Source organism: Salmo salar, chromosome 23, assembly GCF_965601325.2.
Source record: "Salmo salar chromosome 23, fSalSal1, whole genome shotgun sequence".
Lineage (NCBI taxonomy): Eukaryota > Metazoa > Chordata > Actinopteri > Salmoniformes > Salmonidae > Salmo > Salmo salar.
This window is the reverse complement of record NC_138313.1, coordinates 53,583,760-53,606,083: the sequence shown is the minus strand read 5'-3', so window position 1 is coordinate 53,606,083 and position 22,324 is coordinate 53,583,760. Positions and strand designations below refer to the sequence as shown.

At 46.0% G+C, this 22,324-nt stretch overlaps 1 protein-coding gene across 1 annotated transcript; it reads right to left on the bottom strand.

Annotated features, from left to right (window-relative positions):
- Positions 1-568: 568 nt before the first annotated feature.
- Positions 569-22,067, bottom strand: dnaja (DnaJ heat shock protein family (Hsp40) member A). The gene is made up of 8 exons (XM_082968236.1): positions 21,830-22,067; positions 21,112-21,266; positions 17,404-17,581; positions 17,076-17,180; positions 14,996-15,223; positions 9,686-9,916; positions 9,164-9,264; positions 569-1,479 (listed from the first exon to the last, which is right to left on the bottom strand). The coding sequence occupies exons 2-8, from the start codon at positions 21,241-21,243 to the stop codon at positions 1,243-1,245; spliced, it is 1,212 nt and encodes a 403-aa protein (XP_082824362.1). The 5' UTR covers positions 21,244-21,266; positions 21,830-22,067; the 3' UTR covers positions 569-1,242.
- Positions 22,068-22,324: the final 257 nt, after the last annotated feature.

The following is a 22,324-nucleotide window of genomic DNA, read 5'->3' as shown; positions in this document are numbered from 1 at the left end:
TTCTGTCATTTCCCTGTGGAATAAAACAGATTTCATGTTCAAAAGCAGTAGAATAAAAGAAGTGGAACTGTTCTGAGTGTTTAATCACTTCCTGTCTGTTGTTTTGCTCATTCACGAGGAAGCAGCATTGAAGCGGATGTTGAACACTGACGTCATGACATCATACCATGGATCAAATGAATGTGAAATGTCATTATCTTGTTTTGAATATAATCAAACATTTTATTCATCACATGCTTCATAAACAGGTGAACAGTGAAACGCTTACGGCCCTTCCCAACAATGTAGAGAAAAATGATATAAAAAAAAAAAATGAAGAATAGTAAAATGACACAGCTGATCTTTCTGCCATCAGTCCACTTTTCAGAATAAAAGCCTTACTCTTGCTGCATCAGGTGTCCTACTTTCAATAGTCTACCACTTTTATCCATGACGAATCTTCAAGGAGATAATAATACATTAACTGATATCGGCCTCATAATAATGCATATATGCTGTTATTTGACAACTGCAGATGTGAACCAGATTAAATTGAATAAACTTTGTTTAAAAAAAAAAAACGAAAAGGCATTCTTGAGAGGTTTTATTTGTGAAAGAATCAATCCATTTCAAGAGCGGGTGAAACGCCTGTGATGAGAAAGTAACATTACCTTCATAGAAAGCATACAGGTTCCTCCGGTGAGTTATGGACCTAAGTCAATCATTGAAATGCAACAAGTCTGTTTTCTGTGCCTCCTAGTGTATATCTCTCATGAACAGATCCATATGAAATAAAACAATACACACACAACTTACACATGGAGAAAAAAAAAACAGTGCAGGTGTTATGTTATGATAGAAATGTAAACAGACCATCACACTACCAGTTGTGACAAGATGGAGTAGGTCTACAGCTCCACCTAGTGGTCATGTCGGGGAAAACATATTTTCCTTTACCTAAACCTTAACATAGGTGAACTAACCTCATTATAAAAAGGTAAACAACAGACGTGTTGAATAGTATCTGGAAGAAAACAGCTGCTGATATGGTTTGGATGTACTGCAACATGACATTAATGTGAAAGTAGGCATTTCAGTGCAGCGCTTGATAACAGTGGACTTTGAACTCTAATGAATAAGGCTTTTTGTCAAACCCAGTTTTTCAGGACCTGGAGTTTGACGTGACTTGTATACATAGAATCTAAAAAAAAAAAAGATGAATTGAACAAACTAAACATTCAGTGCAGCATGAGTTTCTCTATTCTACTGCTGCTGGCACTGCACGCCCTGGCCTCCCCCCTCATCGTCGTCAATATCGTCAAAGCTTGGCTTCCCTCCTCCGCTGCTGGCGCCCCTCTGTTGAGAGGAGCTGTGATCCATTTCCTTCAGGTCTACCTCCTCCATGTCGTCTGAGATCAGCTGCTCGTCTCTTGGAGGGAGGAGGGCCTCCAGTTGGGGGAGGAGGTGCTCTGGCAGCCAGTGTTTATCTGGGAACTCCACCTGGTGGCGAGGAGGAACATAGAGAAATGGGTTATGGGTCTGATAGGGTCTATTCCCTATCGTATGTGAACCCTTTGGAAATACCTGGATTTCTGCATAAATTGGTCTTAAAATTTGATCTGATCTTCATCTAGGTCACAACAATAGACAAACACAGTCTGCTTAAACTAATAACAGAAATTGTATTTTTCTTGTTTATATTGAATACATCATTTAAACAATCACAGTGTAGGTTGGAAAAATATGTCAAACCCCCTAGACTAATGACTTCTCCAAAAGCTAATTGGAGTCAGGAGTCAGCTAACCTGGAGTCTAATCAATGAGGTGAGATTGGAGATGTTGGTTAGGGCCCATGCACCCTATATAGTGCTCTACTTATCTAGGGAAATAAGGTGGCATTTCAGACAAACCGATACAGGCTCTGCAGCATTGAAGGTTCCCAAGAAGTGGCCTCCATCTTTCTTCAATGGAAGAAGTTTGGAACCACCAAGACTCTTCCTACAGCTGGCCATCCGGCCAAACTGAGCAATCGGGGTAGAAGAGCCTTGGTCAGGGAGGTGACCAAGAACATAATGGTCACTGACAGAGCACCAGAGTTCCTCTGTGAAGATGGGAGAACCTTCCAGAAGGACAACCATCTGCAGCACTCAATCATACTACTCCTCAGTAAAAGGTACATGACAGTCTGCTTGGAGTTTGCCAAAAGGCACCTAAAGGACTCTCAGAAACAAGATTCTCTGGGCTGACACCAAGATTGAACTATTTAGCCTGAATGCCAAGCGTCACATCTGGAGGAAACCTGGCACCATCCCTACGGTGAAGCATGGCGGTGGCAGCATCATGCTGTAGGGATGTTTTTCAGCAGACGGGACTGGGAGACTAGTCAGGATCGAGGGAAAGATGAACGGAGCAAAGTACAGAGAGATCCTTGATGAAAACCTGCTCTACAACACTCAGGACCTCAGACTGGGGCGAAGGTTCACCTACCAACAGGACAACAACCCTAAGCACACAGCCAAGACAATGCAGGAGTGGCTTCGCGACAACTCTCTGAATGTCATTGAGTGGCCCAGCCAGAGTCCGGACTTGAACCTGATCTCATGTATTAGTTAAATCATACTGTGTAGCCATCTATCATGTACACTACATGGACACACCTTCAAATTAGTGGCTTCGGCTATTTCTACCACACCCGTTGCTGATAGGTGTATAAAATTGAGCACAGAGCCATACAATCTCCATTGACAAACAGTGGCAGTAGAATGGCCTTACTGAAGAGCTCAGTGACTTTCAACGTGGCACCGTCATAGGATGCCACTTTTCAAACAAGTCATTTCGTCAAATTTCTGCCCTGCTGGAGCTGCGCCGGTCAATGGATCGGATCCCAGCCGGCGACCCAGAACAACGGCGCCGCAGAAGGAGCGGTCTTCTGGTCAGGCTCCGTAGACGGGCACATCGCGCACCGCTCCAGAGTATACTACTCGCCAATGTCCAGTCTGACAACAAGGTAGATGAAGTCTGAGCAAGGGCTGCCTTCCAGAGAGACATCAGAGATTGTAACATTCTCTGTTTCACGGAAACATGGCTCACTCAGGATATGTTGTCTGAGTCGGTACAGCCACCCGGTTTCTTCACGCATTGTGCCGACAGAAACAAACATCTCTCTGGTAGTGATATTTGTATACAAGTACCTCGGCGTACACATCACGGACAAACTGAAATGGTCCACCCACACAGACAGCGTGGTGAAGAAGGTGCAGCAGCGCCTCTTCAACCTCAGGAGGCTGAAGAAATATGGCTTGTCACCGAAAAAAAAACCTTTTACAGATGCACAATCGAGAGCATCCTGTCGGGCTGTATCACCGCCTGGTACGGCAACTGCTCCGCCCACAACCGTAAGGCTCTCCAGAGGGTAGTGAGGTCTGCACAACCCATCACCGGGGACAAACTACCTGCCCTCCAAGACACCTACACCACCCGATGTCACAGGAAGGCCAAAAAGATCATCAAGGACAACAACCACCCGAGCCACTGCCTGTTCACCCCGCTAACATCCAGAAGGCGAGGTCAGTACAGGTGCATCAAAGCTGGGACCGAGAGACTGAAAAACAGCTTCTATCTCAAGGCCATCAGACTGTTAAACAGCCATCACTAACATTGAGTGGCTGCTGCCAACATACTGACTCAACTCCACCCACTTTAATACGTCAGCACAACAACTGTTCGTCGGGAGCTTCATGAAATGGGTTTCCATGGTTGAGCAGCCACACACAAGCATAAGATCACCATGTGCAATGCTGGAGCGGTGTAAAGCTCGCCGCCATTGGACACTGGAGCAGTGGAAACCCGTTCTCCGGAGTGATGAATCACACTTCATCTGGGTTTGGCGGATGCCAGGAGAACGCTACCTGCCCAAAGGCATAGTGCCAACTGTAAAGTTTGGTGGAGGAGGAAAAATGGTCTGGGCCCGTTTTTCATGGTTCAGGTCCTTTAGTTCCAGTGAAGGAAAATCTACAGCATACAATGACATTCTAGACGATTCTGTACTTCCCACTTTGTGGCAACAGTTTCCTGTTTCAGCATGACAATGCCCCTGTGCTAAAAGCGAGTTCTAGAAATGGTTTGTTGAGATCGGTGCGGAAGAACTTGACTGGCCTGCACAGAGCCCTGACCTCAACGAACACTTTTGGGATGAATTGGAACGCCGACTGCAAGCCAGGGCCTAATCGCCCAACATCACTAATGGTCTTGTGGCTGAATGGAAGCAAGTCCCTACAGCAATGTTCCAACATCTGGTGGAAATCCTTCCCAGAAGAGTGGAGGCTGTTATAGCAGCAATGGGGAGACCAACTCATTTTTCACATTTCAGTCATTTACAGACGCTCTTATCCAGAGCGACTTACAGTAGTGAATGCATACATTTCATACATTTTTATTTTCTTCCGTACTGGTCCCCCGTGGGAATCGAACCCACAACCCTGGCGTTGCAAACACATTGCGTTGCAAACACATTGCAAATACCATGCTCTACCAACTGAGCCCCATGATTTTGTAATGAGATGTTTGACGAGCAGGTGTCCACATACTTTTGGTTGTGAGAAGCTATCATGTATTAGTTTATTTTTTATTTTTTTTTGGTCATTTAGCAGACGCTCTTATCCAGAGCGACTTACAGTAGCAATTATAGTAAAGTGCCTTGCTCAAGGACTCAGATTTTTCAGCTAGTAGGCTCTGGGATTTGAACCAGCGACCCTTCAGTTACTGGCCCAACGCTCTTCCCACTAGGCTACCTGCCACTTAGTCAAATTTGTACCGCTTTTTAACGATGTGCCTTCAAACACTACATAGATGATTTGTAAAACCTATAACTGTTTCTCATGCCTTATAAAGGGTTCATAAATGTGGCATAACCACCATTGTCAAATGTGACATAGCCCACTATGTGTTTACATCATTAAGCCTTTATGTATGTGTTATAAATGATCGGACTTTAAGTCGAGCGTCATGCGGTAGTCTTTATAGACTAAGTTTTACAGGACTCTACATGGTGTCAATAAATAGGTTAATGTTTTTAGTGTTAAATGCTCTACAACAGATATTCCCAATGCCATTGGGGGTATCAACTCTCCTCTCTCGCCAAGTACAAATGTGATTCACGTTTTCAAACAGTCCTTTTTATATTTTCCAACGGGGCTGTACATTTGGGTGAGGTTTCTTTCTCCTGATCTGGGAGCTGCTCTGACAGCTGGTGCCTAAAGTTAGTGAGGGAGATATAAGTCTCCAGCTTCAGTGATTTTTTTTTCAGTTCGTTCCAGTCATTGGCAGCAGAGAACTGGAAGGAAAGGCGGCCGAAGGAGGTGTTGGCTTTAGGGGTGACCAGAGAGATATACCTGCTGGAGCGCGTGCTACGGGTGGGTGCTGCTATGGTGACCAGTGAACTGAGATAAGGCAGGGCTTTACCTAGCAGAGACTTGTAGATAACCTGTAGCCAGCGGGTTTGGCGACGAATGAACGCGAACTAGCGAGAGAGAGAGAGAGCACGCGAACTAGCGAGAGAGAGAGAGAGCACGCGAACTAGCGAGAGAGAGAGAGAGCACGCGAACTGGCGAGCGAGAGAGAGAGCACGCAAACTGGCGAGCGAGAGAGAGAGCACGCAAACTGGCGAGCGAGAGAGAGAGCACGCAAACTGGCGAGAGAGAGAGAGAGAGAGCACGCAAACTGGCGAGAGAGAGAGAGAGAGAGCACGCAAACTGGCGAGAGAGAGAGAGAGAGAGCACGCAAACTGGCGAGAGAGAGAGAGAGAGCACGCAAACTGGCGAGAGAGAGAGAGAGAGAGCGCGCAAACTGGCGAGAGAGAGAGAGAGAGAGCGCGCAAACTGGCGAGAGAGAGAGAGAGCGCGCAAACTGGCGAGAGAGAGAGAGAGCGCGCAAACTGGCGAGAGAGAGAGAGAGCGCGCAAACTGGCGAGAGAGAGAGAGAGCGCGCAAACTGGCGAGAGAGAGAGACGAGCGCGAACTGGCGAGAGCGCGCGCGAACTGGCGAGAGCGCGCGCGAACTGGCGAGAGCGCGCGCGAACTGGCGAGAGCGCGCGCGAACTGGCGAGAGCGCGCGCGAACTGGCGAGAGCGCGCGCGAACTGGCGAGAGCGCGCGCGAACTGGCGAGAGAGCGCGCGAACTGGCGAGAGAGCGCGCGAACTGGCGAGAGAGCGCGCGAACTGGCGAGAGAGCGCGCGAACTGGCGAGAGAGCGCGCGAACTGGCGAGAGAGCGCGCGAACTGGCGAGAGAGCGCGCGAACTGGCGAGAGAGCGCGCGAACTAGCGAGAGAGAGAGAGAGCACGCGAACTGGCGAGAGAGAGCACGCGAACTGGCGAGAGAGAGCACGCGAACTGGCGAGAGAGAGCACGCGAACTGGCGAGAGAGAGCACGCGAACTGGCGAGAGAGAGCACGCGAACTGGCGAGAGAGAGCACGCGAACTGGCGAGAGAGAGCACGCGAACTGGCGAGAGAGAGCACGCGAACTGGCGAGAGAGAGCACGCGAACTGGCGAGAGAGAGCACGCGAACTGGCGAGAGAGAGCACGCGAACTGGCGAGAGAGAGCACGCGAACTGGCGAGAGAGAGAGCACGCGAACTGGCGAGAGAGAGAGCACGCGAACTGGCGAGAGAGAGAGCACGCGAACTGGCGAGAGAGAGAGCACGCGAACTGGCGAGAGAGAGAGCACGCGAACTGGCGAGAGAGAGAGCACGCGAACTGGCGAGAGAGAGAGCACGCGAACTGGCGAGAGAGAGAGCACGCGAACTAGCGAGAGAGAGCACGCGAACTAGCGAGAGAGAGCACGCGAACTAGCGAGAGAGCACGCGAACTAGCGAGAGAGCACGCGAACTAGCGAGAGAGAGCACGCGAACTAGCGAGAGAGAGCACGCGAACTAGCGAGAGAGAGCACGCGAACTAGCGAGAGAGAGCACGCGAACTAGCGAGAGAGAGCACGCGAACTAGCGAGAGAGAGCACGCGAACTAGCGAGAGAGAGCACGCGAACTAGCGAGAGAGAGCACGCGAACTAGCGAGAGAGAGCACGCGAACTAGCGAGAGAGAGCACGCGAACTAGCGAGAGAGAGCACGCGAACTAGCGAGAGAGAGCACGCGAACTAGCGAGAGAGAGCACGCGAACTAGCGAGAGAGAGCACGCGAACTAGCGAGAGAGAGCACGCGAACTAGCGAGAGAGAGAGCACGCGAACTAGCGAGAGAGAGAGCACGCGAACTAGCGAGAGAGAGAGCACGCGAACTAGCGAGAGAGAGAGCACGCGAACTAGCGAGAGAGAGAGCACGCGAACTAGCGAGAGAGAGAGCACGCGAACTAGCGAGAGAGAGAGCACGCGAACTAGCGAGAGAGAGAGCACGCGAACTAGCGAGAGAGAGAGCACGCGAACTAGCGAGAGAGAGAGCACGCGAACTAGCGAGAGAGAGAGCACGCGAACTAGCGAGAGAGAGAGCACGCGAACTGGCGAGAGAGAGAGCACGCGAACTAGCGCGAGAGAGAGAGCACGCGAACTAGCGCGAGAGAGAGAGCACGCGAACTAGCGAGAGAGAGAGAGCACGCGAACTAGCGAGAGAGAGAGAGCACGCGAACTAGCGAGAGAGAGAGAGCACGCGAACTAGCGAGAGAGAGAGAGCACGCGAACTAGCGAGAGAGAGAGAGCACGCGAACTGGCGAGAGAGAGAGAGCACGCGAACTAGCGAGAGAGAGAGAGCACGCGAACTAGCGCGAGAGAGAGAGAGCACGCGAACTAGCGAGAGAGAGAGAGCACGCGAACTAGCGAGAGAGAGCACGCGAACTAGCGAGAGAGAGCACGCGAACTGAGCGAGAGAGAGCACGCGAACTAGCGAGGAGAGAGGCACGCGAACTAGCGAGAGAGAGCACGCGAACTAGCGAGAGAGAGCACGCGAACTAGCGAGAGAGAGAGCACGCGAACTAGCGAGAGAGAGAGCACGCGAACTAGCGAGAGAGAGAGCACGCGAACTAGCGAGAGAGAGAGCACGCGAACTAGCGAGAGAGAGAGGCACGCGAACTAGCGAGAGAGAGAGAGCACGCGAACTGGCGAGAGAGAGAGAGCACGCGAACTGGCGAGAGAGAGAGAGCACGCGAACTGGCGAGAGAGAGAGAGCACGCGAACTGGCGAGAGAGAGAGAGCACGCGAACTGGCGAGAGAGAGAGAGCACGCGAACTGGCGAGAGAGAGAGAGCACGCGAACTGGCGAGAGAGAGAGAGCACGCGAACTGGCGAGAGAGAGAGAGCACGCGAACTGGCGAGAGAGAGAGAGCACGCGAACTGGCGAGAGAGAGAGCACGCGAACTGGCGAGAGAGAGGCACGCGAACTGGCGAGAGAGAGCACGCGAACTGGCGAGAGAGAGCACGCGAACTGGCGAGAGAGAGCACGCGAACTAGCGAGAGAGAGCACGCGAACTAGCGAGAGAGAGCACGCGAACTAGCGAGAGAGAGAGCACGCGAACTAGCGAGAGAGAGAGCACGCGAACTAGCGAGAGAGAGAGCACGCGAACTAGCGAGAGAGAGAGCACGCGAACTAGCGAGAGAGAGAGCACGCGAACTAGCGAGAGAGAGAGCACGCGAACTAGCGAGAGAGAGAGCACGCGAACTAGCGAGAGAGAGAGCACGCGAACTAGCGAGAGAGAGCACGCGAACTAGCGAGTGAAGGTTTCATGTAGAGTTTTCCCCCTTACTGACATGCAGACCATTATGCATGTCTACTCTCATTCCTCCAGCCAAATCACAGGTTGGCCTTTGCAAATATGATCAAATCAGGATTCTATTATACAGTGAACAGTGTGAAGTTAAATTCAAAGTGTTGTATTGAATACAATTGTGAATTTTCAGTGCGAGATTTTTTGAAAACGGGAACTAGTGTCCGGGGGGGACGAGGAAATGTTTCCACTGTGATATCGCGATACTACTCGGTATCGCGATACTTGGCCTGGTATCGTTTGAAAAATGTTGGCATCTTGATAACTCTACTATTTATCATGTTAAATCATATTGTGTAGCCATACACACACACACACACACACACACACACACACACACACACACACACACACACACACACACACACACACACACACACACACCTCATGTATTAGTTAAGTCAGACCAATAGAGCTTACTAACCTGGAATTGAATGATGAGCTGTCCTCTGTCGTATGGGTCTTTGTGGATGGGCATACCTTCATTATAGACACACCTCACATCGTTGGCCTTCACTACTTTACCTGGAAACAGAAAGATCACACAATCACGCAACTTGCATATTTTGTTGCGTTACAAAGTAGGAAACAAAATTAATGCTGATATTGTCTTTGATTGTACAACACTTAATATTACATAAAGTCAAAGTGAAAAAGACAATTCTACAAATTGATTAATAAAAAAGTTAAACAAATAGTTGTATTCACCTACATTGTTATGGCCAGCCCAAATAAGTTCAGCAGTATAAATGTGTTTAACCAAATCACATAATTTGCAGGGGTTCACTAAGTGGAATAACAGGCCAGAGATACTCTAGTACTACTTGAGAAGGTCCAATCACACAAATTTCCTTAGAATAAGGCTGTAATGTTACAAAATGTAAATTTTAATCCAAGTGGGGGGGGGGGGGGGTGAATTCTTCTAACAGCCACACTAAGGCATTACCTGGTGGAGAGGTGATGACGAGCTCCCTTCCATCTAGCGTACGGACGGTCTTCTTGAAGCCACAGAGGGCCTCAACCAGTTTGATGTTCATCTTCATGTGCAGGTCATCGTCCTGCCTCTGGTACACTGGGTGGTCCTGCTGGTCCAGGATGATCACCACGTCACCTGGTTCTAGACCGGGCTCCTGGTCGCCCTCACCGTGGAATGGTATCTTCTGACCCCCCTTCATACCTACAGGTTACAGTAAATACGTCTTGGTTAGTTCATACCTACAGGTTACAGTAAATACGTCTTGGTTAGTTCATACCTACCTACAGGTTACAGTAAATATGTCTTGGTTAGTTCATACCTACCTACAGGTTACAGTAAATATGTCTTGGTTAGTTCATACCTACCTACAGGTTACAGTAAATATGTCTTGGTTAGTTCATACCTACCTACAGGTTACAGTAAATATGTCTTGGTTAGTTCATACCTACCTACAGGATACAGTAAATATGTCTTGGTTAGTTCATACCTACAGGATACAGTAAATATGTCTTGGTTAGTTCATACCTACAGGTTACAGTAAATACGTCTTGGTTAGTTCATTACCTACCTACAGGTTACAGTAAATACGTCTTGGTTAGTTCATTACCTACCTACAGGTTACAGTAAATACGTCTTGGTTAGTTCATACCTACAGGTTACAGTAAATATGTCTTGGTTAGTTCATACCTACAGGATACAGTAAATACGTCTTGATTAGTTCATACCTACCTACAGGTTACAGTAAATATGTCTTGGTTAGTTCATACCTACAGGTTACAGTAAATACGTCTTGGTTAGTTCATACCTACAGGTTACAGTAAATACGTCTTGGTTAGTTCATACCTACAGGATACAGTAAATACGTCTTGGTTAGTTCATACCTACCTACAGGATACAGTAAATACGTCTTGGTTAGTTCATACCTACCTACAGGTTACAGTAAATATGTCTTGGTTAGTTCATACCTACCTACAGGTTACAGTAAATATGTCTTGGTTAGTTCATACCTACCTACAGGTTACAGTAAATATGTCTTGGTTAGTTCATACCTACCTACAGGTTACAGTAAATACGTCTTGGTTAGTTCATACCTACCTACAGGATACAGTAAATACGTCTTGGTTAGTTCATACCTACCTACAGGTTACAGTAAATACGTCTTGGTTAGTTCATACCTACCTACAGGATACAGTAAATACGTCTTGGTTAGTTCATACCTACCTACAGGTTACAGTAAATATGTCTTGGTTAGTTCATACCTACCTACAGGTTACAGTAAATACGTCTTGGTTAGTTCATTACCTACCTACAGGTTACAGTAAATACGTCTTGGTTAGTTCATACCTACCTACAGGTTACAGTAAATACGTCTTGGTTAGTTCATTACCTACCTACAGGTTACAGTAAATACGTCTTGGTTAGTTCATACCTACCTACAGGTTACAGTAAATACGTCTTGGTTAGTTCATTACCTACCTACAGGTTACAGTAAATACGTCTTGGTTAGTTCATACCTACCTACAGGTTACAGTAAATACGTCTTGGTTAGTTCATACCTACCTACAGGTTACAGTAAATACGTCTTGGTTAGTTCATTACCTACCTACAGGTTACAGTAAATACGTCTTGGTTAGTTCATTACCTACCTACAGGTTACAGTAAATACGTCTTGATTAGTTCATTACCTACCTACAGGTTACAGTAAATACGTCTTGGTTAGTTCATACCTACCTACAGGTTACAGTAAATACGTCTTGGTTAGTTCATACCTACCTACAGGTTACAGTAAATACGTCTTGGTTAGTTCATACCTACCTACAGGTTACAGTAAATATGTCTTGGTTAGTTCATACCTACCTACAGGTTACAGTAAATATGTCTTGGTTAGTTCATACCTACCTACAGGATACAGTAAATATGTCTTGGTTAGTTCATACCTCCTACAGGATACAGTAAATACGTCTTGGTTAGTTCATACCTACAGGTTACAGTAAATACGTCTTGGTTAGTTCATACCTACCTACAGGTTACAGTAAATACGTCTTGGTTAGTTCATACCTACCTACAGGTTACAGTAAATACGTCTTGGTTAGTTCATACCTACAGGTTACAGTAAATATGTCTTGGTTAGTTCATACCTACCTACAGGTTACAGTAAATATGTCTTGGTTAGTTCATACCTACAGGTTACAGTAAATATGTCTTGGTTAGTTCATACCTACCACGGTTACAGTAAATACGTCTTGGTTAGTTCATACCTACCACGGTTACAGTAAATACGTCTTGGTTAGTTCATACCTACCTACAGGATACAGTAAATACGTCTTGGTTAGTTCATACCTACCTACAGGTTACAGTAAATATGTCTTGGTTAGTTCATACCTACCTACAGGTTACAGTAAATATGTCTTGGTTAGTTCATACCTACCTACAGGTTACAGTAAATACGTCTTGGTTAGTTCATACCTACCTACAGGTTACAGTAAATACGTCTTGGTTAGTTCATACCTACCTACAGGATACAGTAAATACGTCTTGGTTAGTTCATACCTACCTACAGGTTACAGTAAATACGTCTTGGTTAGTTCATACCTACCACGGTTACAGTAAATACGTCTTGGTTAGTTCATCCTACCTACGGCGTACGCGGAGCCCCGGTTACAGTAAATACGTCTTGATTAGTTCATACCTACCTACAGGTTACAGTAAATACGTCTTGATTAGTTCATTACCTACCTACAGGTTACAGTAAATACGTCTTGGTTAGTTCATTACCTACCTACAGGATACAGTAAATACGTCTTGGTTAGTTCATTACCTACCTACAGGTTACAGTAAATACGTCTTGATTAGTTCATTACCTACCTACAGGTTACAGTAAATACGTCTTGGTTAGTTCATACCTACCTACAGGATACAGTAAATACGTCTTGGTTAGTTCATACCTACCTACAGGTTACAGTAAATACGTCTTGGTTAGTTCATTACCTACAGGTTACAGTAAATACGTCTTGGTTAGTTCATTACCTACCTACAGGTTACAGTAAATACGTCTTGGTTAGTTCATACCTACCTACAGGTTACAGTAAATACGTCTTGGTTAGTTCATACCTACCTACAGGTTACAGTAAATACGTCTTGGTTAGTTCATACCTACCTACAGGTTACAGTAAATACGTCTTGGTTAGTTCATACCTACCTACAGGTTACAGTAAATACGTCTTGGTTAGTTCATTACCTACCTACAGGTTACAGTAAATACGTCTTGATTAGTTCATACCTACCTACAGGTTACAGTAAATACGTCTTGATTAGTTCATTACCTACCTACAGGTTACAGTAAATACGTCTTGGTTAGTTCATTACCTACCTACAGGTTACAGTAAATACGTCTTGATTAGTTCATTACCTACCTACAGGTTACAGTAAATACGTCTTGGTTAGTTCATACCTACCTACAGGTTACAGTAAATACGTCTTGGTTAGTTCATACCTACCTACAGGTTACAGTAAATATGTCTTGGTTAGTTCATTACCTACCTACAGGTTACAGTAAATACGTCTTGGTTAGTTCATACCTACCTACAGGTTACAGTAAATACGTCTTGGTTAGTTCATTACCTACCTACAGGTTACAGTAAATACGTCTTGGTTAGTTCATACCTACCTACAGGTTACAGTAAATACGTCTTGGTTAGTTCATACCTACCTACAGGTTACAGTAAATACGTCTTGGTTAGTTCATACCTACCTACAGGTTACAGTAAATACGTCTTGGTTAGTTCATACCTACCTACAGGTTACAGTAAATACGTCTTGGTTAGTTCATACCTACCTACAGGTTACAGTAAATACGTCTTGGTTAGTTCATACCTACCTACAGGTTACAGTAAATACGTCTTGGTTAGTTCATACCTACCTACAGGTTACAGTAAATACGTCTTGGTTAGTTCATACCTACCTACAGGTTACAGTAAATACGTCTTGGTTAGTTCATACCTACCTACAGGATACAGTAAATACGTCTTGGTTAGTTCATACCTACCTACAGGATACAGTAAATACGTCTTGATTAGTTCATACCTACCTACAGGTTACAGTAAATACGTCTTGATTAGTTCATACCTACCTACAGGTTACAGTAAATACGTCTTGGTTAGTTCATACCTACCTACAGGTTACAGTAAATACGTCTTGGTTAGTTCATACCTACCTACAGGTTACAGTAAATACGTCTTGGTTAGTTCATACCTACCTACAGGTTACAGTAAATACGTCTTGGTTAGTTCATTACCTACCTACAGGTTACAGTAAATACGTCTTGGTTAGTTCATTACCTACCTACAGGTTACAGTAAATACGTCTTGGTTAGTTCATACCTACCTACAGGTTACAGTAAATACGTCTTGGTTAGTTCATACCTACCTACAGGTTACAGTAAATACGTCTTGGTTAGTTCATACCTACCTACAGGATACAGTAAATATGTCTTGGTTAGTTCATTACCTACCTACAGGTTACAGTAAATACGTCTTGGTTAGTTCATACCTACCTACAGGTTACAGTAAATATGTCTTGGTTAGTTCATACCTACCTACAGGTTACAGTAAATATGTCTTGGTTAGTTCATACCTACCTACAGGTTACAGTAAATACGTCTTGGTTAGTTCATACCTACCTACAGGATACAGTAAATACGTCTTGGTTAGTTCATACCTACCTACAGGTTACAGTAAATACGTCTTGGTTAGTTCATACCTACCTACAGGTTACAGTAAATACGTCTTGGTTAGTTCATACCTACCTACAGGTTACAGTAAATACGTCTTGGTTAGTTCATTACCTACCTACAGGTTACAGTAAATATGTCTTGGTTAGTTCATTACCTACCTACAGGTTACAGTAAATACGTCTTGGTTAGTTCATACCTACCTACAGGTTACAGTAAATATGTCTTGGTTAGTTCATTACCTACCTACAGGTTACAGTAAATATGTCTTGGTTAGTTCATTACCTACCTACAGGTTACAGTAAATATGTCTTGGTTAGTTCACTGGTATCTGTTCCTTTCTGCTGCCTACAGCTGACGGGAGTTTTAGACACTAGAGGGCGCCCTTGCTATTATTTACAGCAAGTCGAAACTTCTGATATTCAAACTCTAGGGCATTTGGGGAAAATCAATATCCCCTTTGGGGTGGGGGGTTTTATATCTTCTTAGTATTGTACAGTAAATAACTTATTTGAAACATCCCAACAAGGGAAGGAGGACCTCAAACAAACCTTTGTCAACGTGAACCTCTAGAATCTTCTTCTTGCGTTCAACTTTGTGTCCGTTGCAGGTCTTGCATCGGTCTTTAGAGTTGAAGCGTTCGCCCTCTCCCTGGCACTCTGCGCACATGGTCTGAATCTGCTGGATCATTCCTGGACCGATCTGCTGCACCTTGATCTCCACTCCTCTGCCTTTACATGACCCACACGTCTGCAAGGCACCCTTCTTACCGCCGTAACCTGCAGTAAAGAAAACCAGAGTAATGGACTTCAGAACCCGGGTGGAACGCGGAAGGAAGACACGAGACCTGGACCTGTATCCACGGAGTAAATGTGCTCTATGATCAGGTATCCCTCTTAGGGTTGGGGTCAGGGTTGGGGTCAGGGTTAGAGGGTTGGGGTTAGGGGTCAGGGTTAGAGGGTTGGGGTTAGGGGGTTGGGGTCAGGGTTAGAGGGTTGGGGTTTGGGTTAGGGTCAGGGTTGGGGTTAGGGTCAGGGTTAGAGGGTTGGGGTCAGGGTTAGAGGGTTGGGGTCAGGGTTGGGGTCAGGGTTAGAGGGTTGGGGTCAGGGTTAGAGGGTTGGGGTCAGGGTTGGGGTCAGGGTTAGAGGGTTGGGGTCAGAGGTTAGAGGGTTGGGGTTTGGGTTAGGGTCAGGGTTGGGGTCAGGGTTAGAGTTAGGGTTAGGGTCAGGGTTAGGGTCAGGGTTAGAGGGTTGGGGTCAGGGTTAGAGGGTTGGGGTCAGGGTTAGAGGGTTAGGGTCAGAGGGTTAGGGGGTTGGGGTCAGAGGGTTGGGGTCAGGGTTAGAGGGTGGGGTCAGAGGGTTGGGGTCAGGGTTAGAGGGTTGGGTCAGGTTGGGGTCAGGTTAGAGGGTTGGGGTCAGGTTAGAGGGTTGGGTCAGAGGGTTGGGGTCAGGGTTAGAGGGTTGGGGTTTGGGTTAGGGTCAGGGTTGGGGTTAGGGTCAGGGTTAGAGGGTTGGGGTCAGGGTTAGAGGGTTGGGGTCAGGGGTTGGGGTCAGGGTTAGAGGGTTGGGGTCAGGGTTAGAGGGTTGGGGTCGGGGTCAGAGGGTTGGGGTCAGAGGGTTAGAGGGTTGGGGTTTGGGTTAGGGTCAGGGTTGGGGTCAGGGTTAGAGTTAGGGTTAGGGTCAGGGTTAGGGTCAGGGTTAGAGGGTTGGGGTCAGGATTGGGGTCAGGGTTAGGGTCAGAGGGTTAGGGGGTTGGGGTCAGAGGGTTGGGGTCAGGGTTAGGGGGTTGGGGTCAGAGGGTTGGGGTCAGGGTTAGAGGGTTGGGGTCAGAGGGTTGGGGTCAGGGTTAGAGGGTTGGGGTCAGGGTTGGGGTCAGGGTTAGAGGGTTGGGGTCAGGGTTAGAGGGTTGGGGTCAGAGGGTTGGGGTCAGGGTTAGGGGTTGGGGTTGGGGTCAGGGTCAGGGTTAGAGGGTTGGGGTCAGGGTTAGAGGGTTGGGGTCAGGGGTCAGGGTTGGGGTTAGGGTCAGGGTTAGAGGGTTGGGGTCAGGGTTGGGGTCAGGGGTCAGGGTTGGGGTTAGGGTCAGGGTTAGAGGGTTGGGGTCAGGGTTGGGGTCAGGGGTCAGGGTTGGGGTTAGGGTCAGGGTTAGAGGGTTGGGGTTAGGGGGTTGGGGTCAGGGTTACGGTCAGGGTTAGGGTCAGGGTTAGAGGGTTGGGGTTAGGGGGTTGGGGTCAGAGTGTTGGGGTTAGAGGGTTGGGGTCAGGGTTGGGGTCAGGGGTCAGGGTTGGGGTTAGGGTTAGAGGGTTGGGGTCAGGGTTGGGGTCAGGGGTCGGGGTTAGGGGGTTGGGGTCAGGGTTAGAGGGTTGGGGTTAGGGGGTTGGGGTCAGGGTTACGGTCAGGGTTAGGGTCAGGGTTAGAGGGTTGGGGTTAGGGGGTTGGGGTCAGGGTTGGGGTCAGGGGTCAGGGTTGGGGTTAGGGGGTTGGGGTCAGAGGGTCAGAGGGTTTAGGGTCAGGGTCAGTCATTATGATTTCAAAGGTAAAACTGATCCTACATCAGTACTCTGATAGATCTGTGACTATGGGCTCAGCTCTGATAATGGGGGAAGCTTTGTTTCGATATTGGATCTCAACATACCTTCACATTTTCCACAGATGACGTTTTTCTGCAGGGCCAATTTCCTCTTGGTTCCATTGTACATCTCCTCCAGGGTCACAGTGAGCTGATGGACCACGTTTTTACCTGGACCAAACACACAATCATATTTCTGTAACACAAATAACAGATAACGGGGCAGTTTCCTGGACACAGATTAGCCTAATCCTGGACTAAAAACGTTTTATTTTTTATTTTTATTTAATAGACATTCCTCCATTGGTCTTGCTTTCTAGCCCTGGACTAGTGTAAACCTCATCTGTGAAACCGCCCCAATACGAGACAGGACATTTGTAACATTTAGTATTACCTCTCCTATCCTTCTGAGGCATTCTTCCTCCGCCTCCAAAGAACATGTTGAATATGTCCATAGGAGAACCGCCTCCTCCCATGCCGCCATCCTTGATAGCCTGCTCTCCACCCTGGTCATACAGGTCCCTCTTCTTAGGCTCCGACAGAACCTCATAGGCCTGAGATATCAGCTTGAACTGGAGGCGAGAGACCGTTATGTCAATATCATGCCAAAAAGGTTTTTTTTTTTTATGCTTATAACACCGTAATAACCAAACGCCATAACAATTGTAGCTACATTTCAACATTTGTGTCTTTTACTGCAATACGTAAAAGATGGAATAGATTTTTCCTTTCAATATTAGTGTGGACTTTCCTTATTATCCCCCAGTTTAACTGCCATATCAATACAGCTAGTCAGTGTGAAAATAAATGTATCCTTGCTTCTCTGAAGAAATGAATCCTTATGCAACACCACTCATCTTAGGCTTCAGGCTAATTTTACGGTGAGAGAACAACTGAAGAGCAAACAGGTGCGTGTTATTTTCAGTGCTCACCCAGTACATTTAAACTAGCCTAGAGCAGAGCTAAGGTGGCGCTGCAATCCCACCCTGGTCTCAGACTAGACGTAACATTGTAAACGTTTGTTCAGTATACATTTGAGTGTCCCGGAAACAAACACAAAATGCAACAGTCGCAAAGATTTTACTGAGTTACAGTTCATACAAGGAAATCAGTTAATTGAAATAAATTCATTAGGCCCTAATCTATGGATTTCACATGACCTCCATACCAGGCGGTGTCAGAGGAAAGCCCTAAAAATTGTTAAAGACTCCAGCCACCCTAGTCATAGACTGGTCTCTCTGCTACCGGACGGCAAGCGGTAACGGAGCGCCAAGTCTAGGTCCAAAAGGCTTCTACCCTCCCAAGCCATAAGACTCCTGAACATCTAATCAAATGGCTATCCAGACTATTTGCATTGTCCCCCACCCCCTTTTTTACACTGCTGCTACTCTGGTTATTATATATGCATAGTCACTTTAATAACTACCTACATGTACCTCAAATCAAACTTTATTTGTCACATGCACCGAATATAACAAGTGTAGACCTTACCGTGAAATGCTTACTTACAATCCCTTAACTTCACTAGGATAGAGGGCAGCATTCGGAATTTTGGATGAAAAGCGTGCCCAAATTAAACTGCCTGCTACTCAGGCCCAGAAGCTAGGATATGCATATAATTGGTAGATTTGGATAGAAAACACAAAAGTTTCCAAAACTGTTAGAATAATGTCTGTGAGTATAACAGAACTCATATGGCAGGTGAAAACCTGAGGAAAATCCATCCAGGAAATACTATTATTTGGAAATGCCTGTTTTTCCATTGAAAGCCTATCCACCATACAAAGACTTAGGACCCAGTTCACGATCTCTATGGCTTCCTCTACATGTGGCCAGTCTTTAGGCATTGTTTCAGGCTTTTACTCTGAAAAATGAGGGAGATACAGCACTTTCAATGAGTGGACAGTGGACATTTCCAGACATGAGTCCAGCGCGCGACCGGGAGCGCGCCTTTCTTGTTTCTCCTTTTCTGTTGACGAAGCTTTGGTCCGGTTGAAATATTATTGATTATTTATGACAAAAACAACCCGAGGATTGATTTTAAACATCGTTTGACATGTTTCTACAAACTTTTATTGTACTTTGACTTTGTCTGGATGTTAAGAGCACGCTTTGTGCCTTTGGATTACTGAACTAAAACGCACCAACAAAACAGAGGTTTTTGGACATAAAGAGGGGCATTATCAAACAAAACAAACATTTGTGTAACATGGAGTCCTGGGAGTGCCACCAGATGAAGATCAAAGGTAAGTGATTAATTTAGTCGCTATTTCTGACTTTTGTGAGTCCTCTCCTTGGCTGGAAAATATCTATGGTTTCTTATGGGATTTCTGTTTGAATTTGGCGCCCTGCAATTTCACTGGCTGTTGTCGCGGTGGGACGCTAGCGTCCCAATGATACCAGAGAGGTTAAGGAGCCTTTTGGTCCTAGACTTGGTGCTCCAGTACCGCTTGCTGTGCGGTAGCAGAGAAAACAGTCTATGACTTGGGTGACTGGAGTCTGACAATTTTATGGGCTTTCCTCTGACATCGCCTATTATAAAAAAGGTAGGGGTGTGGATCAGAAAACCAGTCAGTATCTGGTGTGACCACCATTTGCCTCATGCAGCGCTACACATCTCCTTCACATAGAGTTGATCAGGCTGTTGATTGTGGCCTGTGGAATGTTGTCCCACACCTCTTCAACGGCTGTGTGAAGTTTCTGGATATTGGCGGGAACTGGAACACGCTGTCGTACACGTCAATCCAGAGCATCCCAAACATGCTCAATGGGTGACATGTCTGAGTATGCAGGCCATGGAAGAACTGGGACATTTTCAGCTTCCAGAAATAGTGTACAGATCCTTGGGACATGGGGCTGTGCATTATCATGCTGAAACATGAGGTGATGGAGGAGGATGAATGGCGATGTTGCTCATGATCTCATCATGGCATCTCTGTGCATTCAAATTGCCATCGATAAAATGCAATGGTGTCCGTTGTCCATAGCTTATGCCTGCCCATAGATACCATAACCCCACCATGGGGCACAACGTTCATAACGTTTTGACGTCAGCAAACCGCTCGCCAACACAACGCCTTACACGTGGTCTGTGGTTGTGAGGCCGGTCAGACGTACTGCCGAAGTCTAAAACCAATGTTGGAGGCAACAGATTTGGTGGATATTCTGCAGTCAGCATGCCAATTTGACACTCCCTCAACTTGAGACAATCTGTGGAATTGTGTTGTGAGACAAAACTGGACATTTTAGAGTGGCTTTTTATTGTCCCCCAGCACAAGGTGCACCTGTGTAATGATCAGGTTGTTTAATCCACTTCTTGATATGCCACACCTGTAAGGTGGATGGATTAGCTTGGCAAAGGAGAAATGCTCACTAACAGGGATTTAAACAAGTTTGTGCACAAAATTTGAGAAATAAGTTTTTTGTGTGTATGGAACATTTCTGGGATCTTTTATTTCAGCTCATGAAACATGGGACCAACACTTTACATGTTGCGTTTATTTTTGTTCCGTGTAGTATAAGTTATGTTTGGTTACAAAAAGGCAGATGGTTACTTAATTGGGTGCTTGGTTGGGATGGAAACAAAACAAAACACAAACATCTTGCAACCCAACAGTTGTGAGTTCGAATCACTGACAACTTTCGCTAATTAGCCACTTTTATGCAACTTAGCATGTTAGCTGACCCTTCCCCTAACCTAACTCTTAAATTTAACCCTAACCCCCTGGCCTAGCTAATTAATGTTAGCCACCTAGACAGAATTTGTAACATACATTGAGCAAATATGTAACATATTGTACTTTTTGGAAATCCGTTTTGCAAAGTCGTAACATAAATTACGAATTACATGTTGTATTATCATACCAAAATGGGTGATGGACATTGACAAAATGAATACATACCATTAAAAAAATAAAAAAAATAAACATCATCATACTAAACAGAGTGTCTCGGATATACGTACAGAATAGTACGAAATGCTCTGAGACCAGGTTGGCAAACCACACAGCTCCTTCCAGAATGTTCCTGAATCACATGGCCCCTGTCAGTCCTGGAAGCCATGTGCGCTGTTTTAAAATAGCCGTGTCTGCAGTCAGCTTACCTTCTCTCCTTCATTCGGGTTCTTGTCCGGATGGTATTTCAGTGCCAGTTTTCTGTACGCTTTTTTAATCTCGTCCGGTGTGGCTTTAGGGTTCACACCTAAAGTGTCATAGAAACCGGTCTCTTTAACCATCTCCGTGGTCGGATCTGTAGTAACTAACCGGAGAGAGACGTGAGAATTAGATACAACAAATAAAAATGACTGTTAGCCCTAAAAGCGAGTAAAACTAACCTCCTTCTTTGAAGTTAAAGATTAGCGGGAATATTAGCTACCATGTAGCTAGAAATACCGATAAAAACTACAATGTTATGTTTGAAATAAATAGCCACATATACTAGTTGGCTATACTAGCCTACTAAAACTAGAATCTCGTCTAGCAATGCTAGTAAGCTGTCGTCTGTTTTTAATCGAAAGAGCTTGTTCTAATGAAAGGCAAATATAGAAAACAAAATATTACAATTCACTAGTAACAGTCTCTTTACCTTCCCAGTAAACCCATAGTAACATAATGTCTCTTTACCTTTCCAGTAAACCCATAGCAACATAAAGTATATTTTACCTTCCCAGTAAACCCATAGCAACATAAAGTATCTTTACCTTTCCACCAGTAAACCCATAGTAACATAAAGTCTCTTTACCTTTCCAGTAAACCCATAGCAACATAAAGTCTCTTTACCTTTCCACCAGTAAACCCATAGTAACATAAAGTATATTTTACCTTCCTCGTAAGTCCCAGTGAACGTCGTGCTTGAACAGTGCTGTCCGGGAAGACGGCCGGTCCTTTAAATATGGCGGACTGTGCCAGAACTTTCTGCAGCTCCTGTGACGCCCTGATAGACGCGTCTAGAAACAGCGGACGAGCCCGTCGATCAGCCTGATAGACGCGTCTAGAAACAGCGGACGAGCCTGTCGATCAGCCTGATAGACGCGTCTAGAAACAGTGGACGAGCCTGTCGATCAGCCTGATAGACGCGTCTAGAAACAGCGGACGAGCCTGTCGATCAGCCTGATAGACGCGTCTAGAAACAGTGGACGAGCCTGTCGATCAGCCTGATAGACGCGTCTAGAAACAGCGGACGAGCCTGTCGATCAGCCTGATAGACGCGTCTAGAAACAGAGGACGAGCCTGTCGATCAGCCTGATAAATAATGCGGTAATGATAAATCATGCGGTAATGATAAATAATGCGGAAATGATAAATCATGCGGTAATG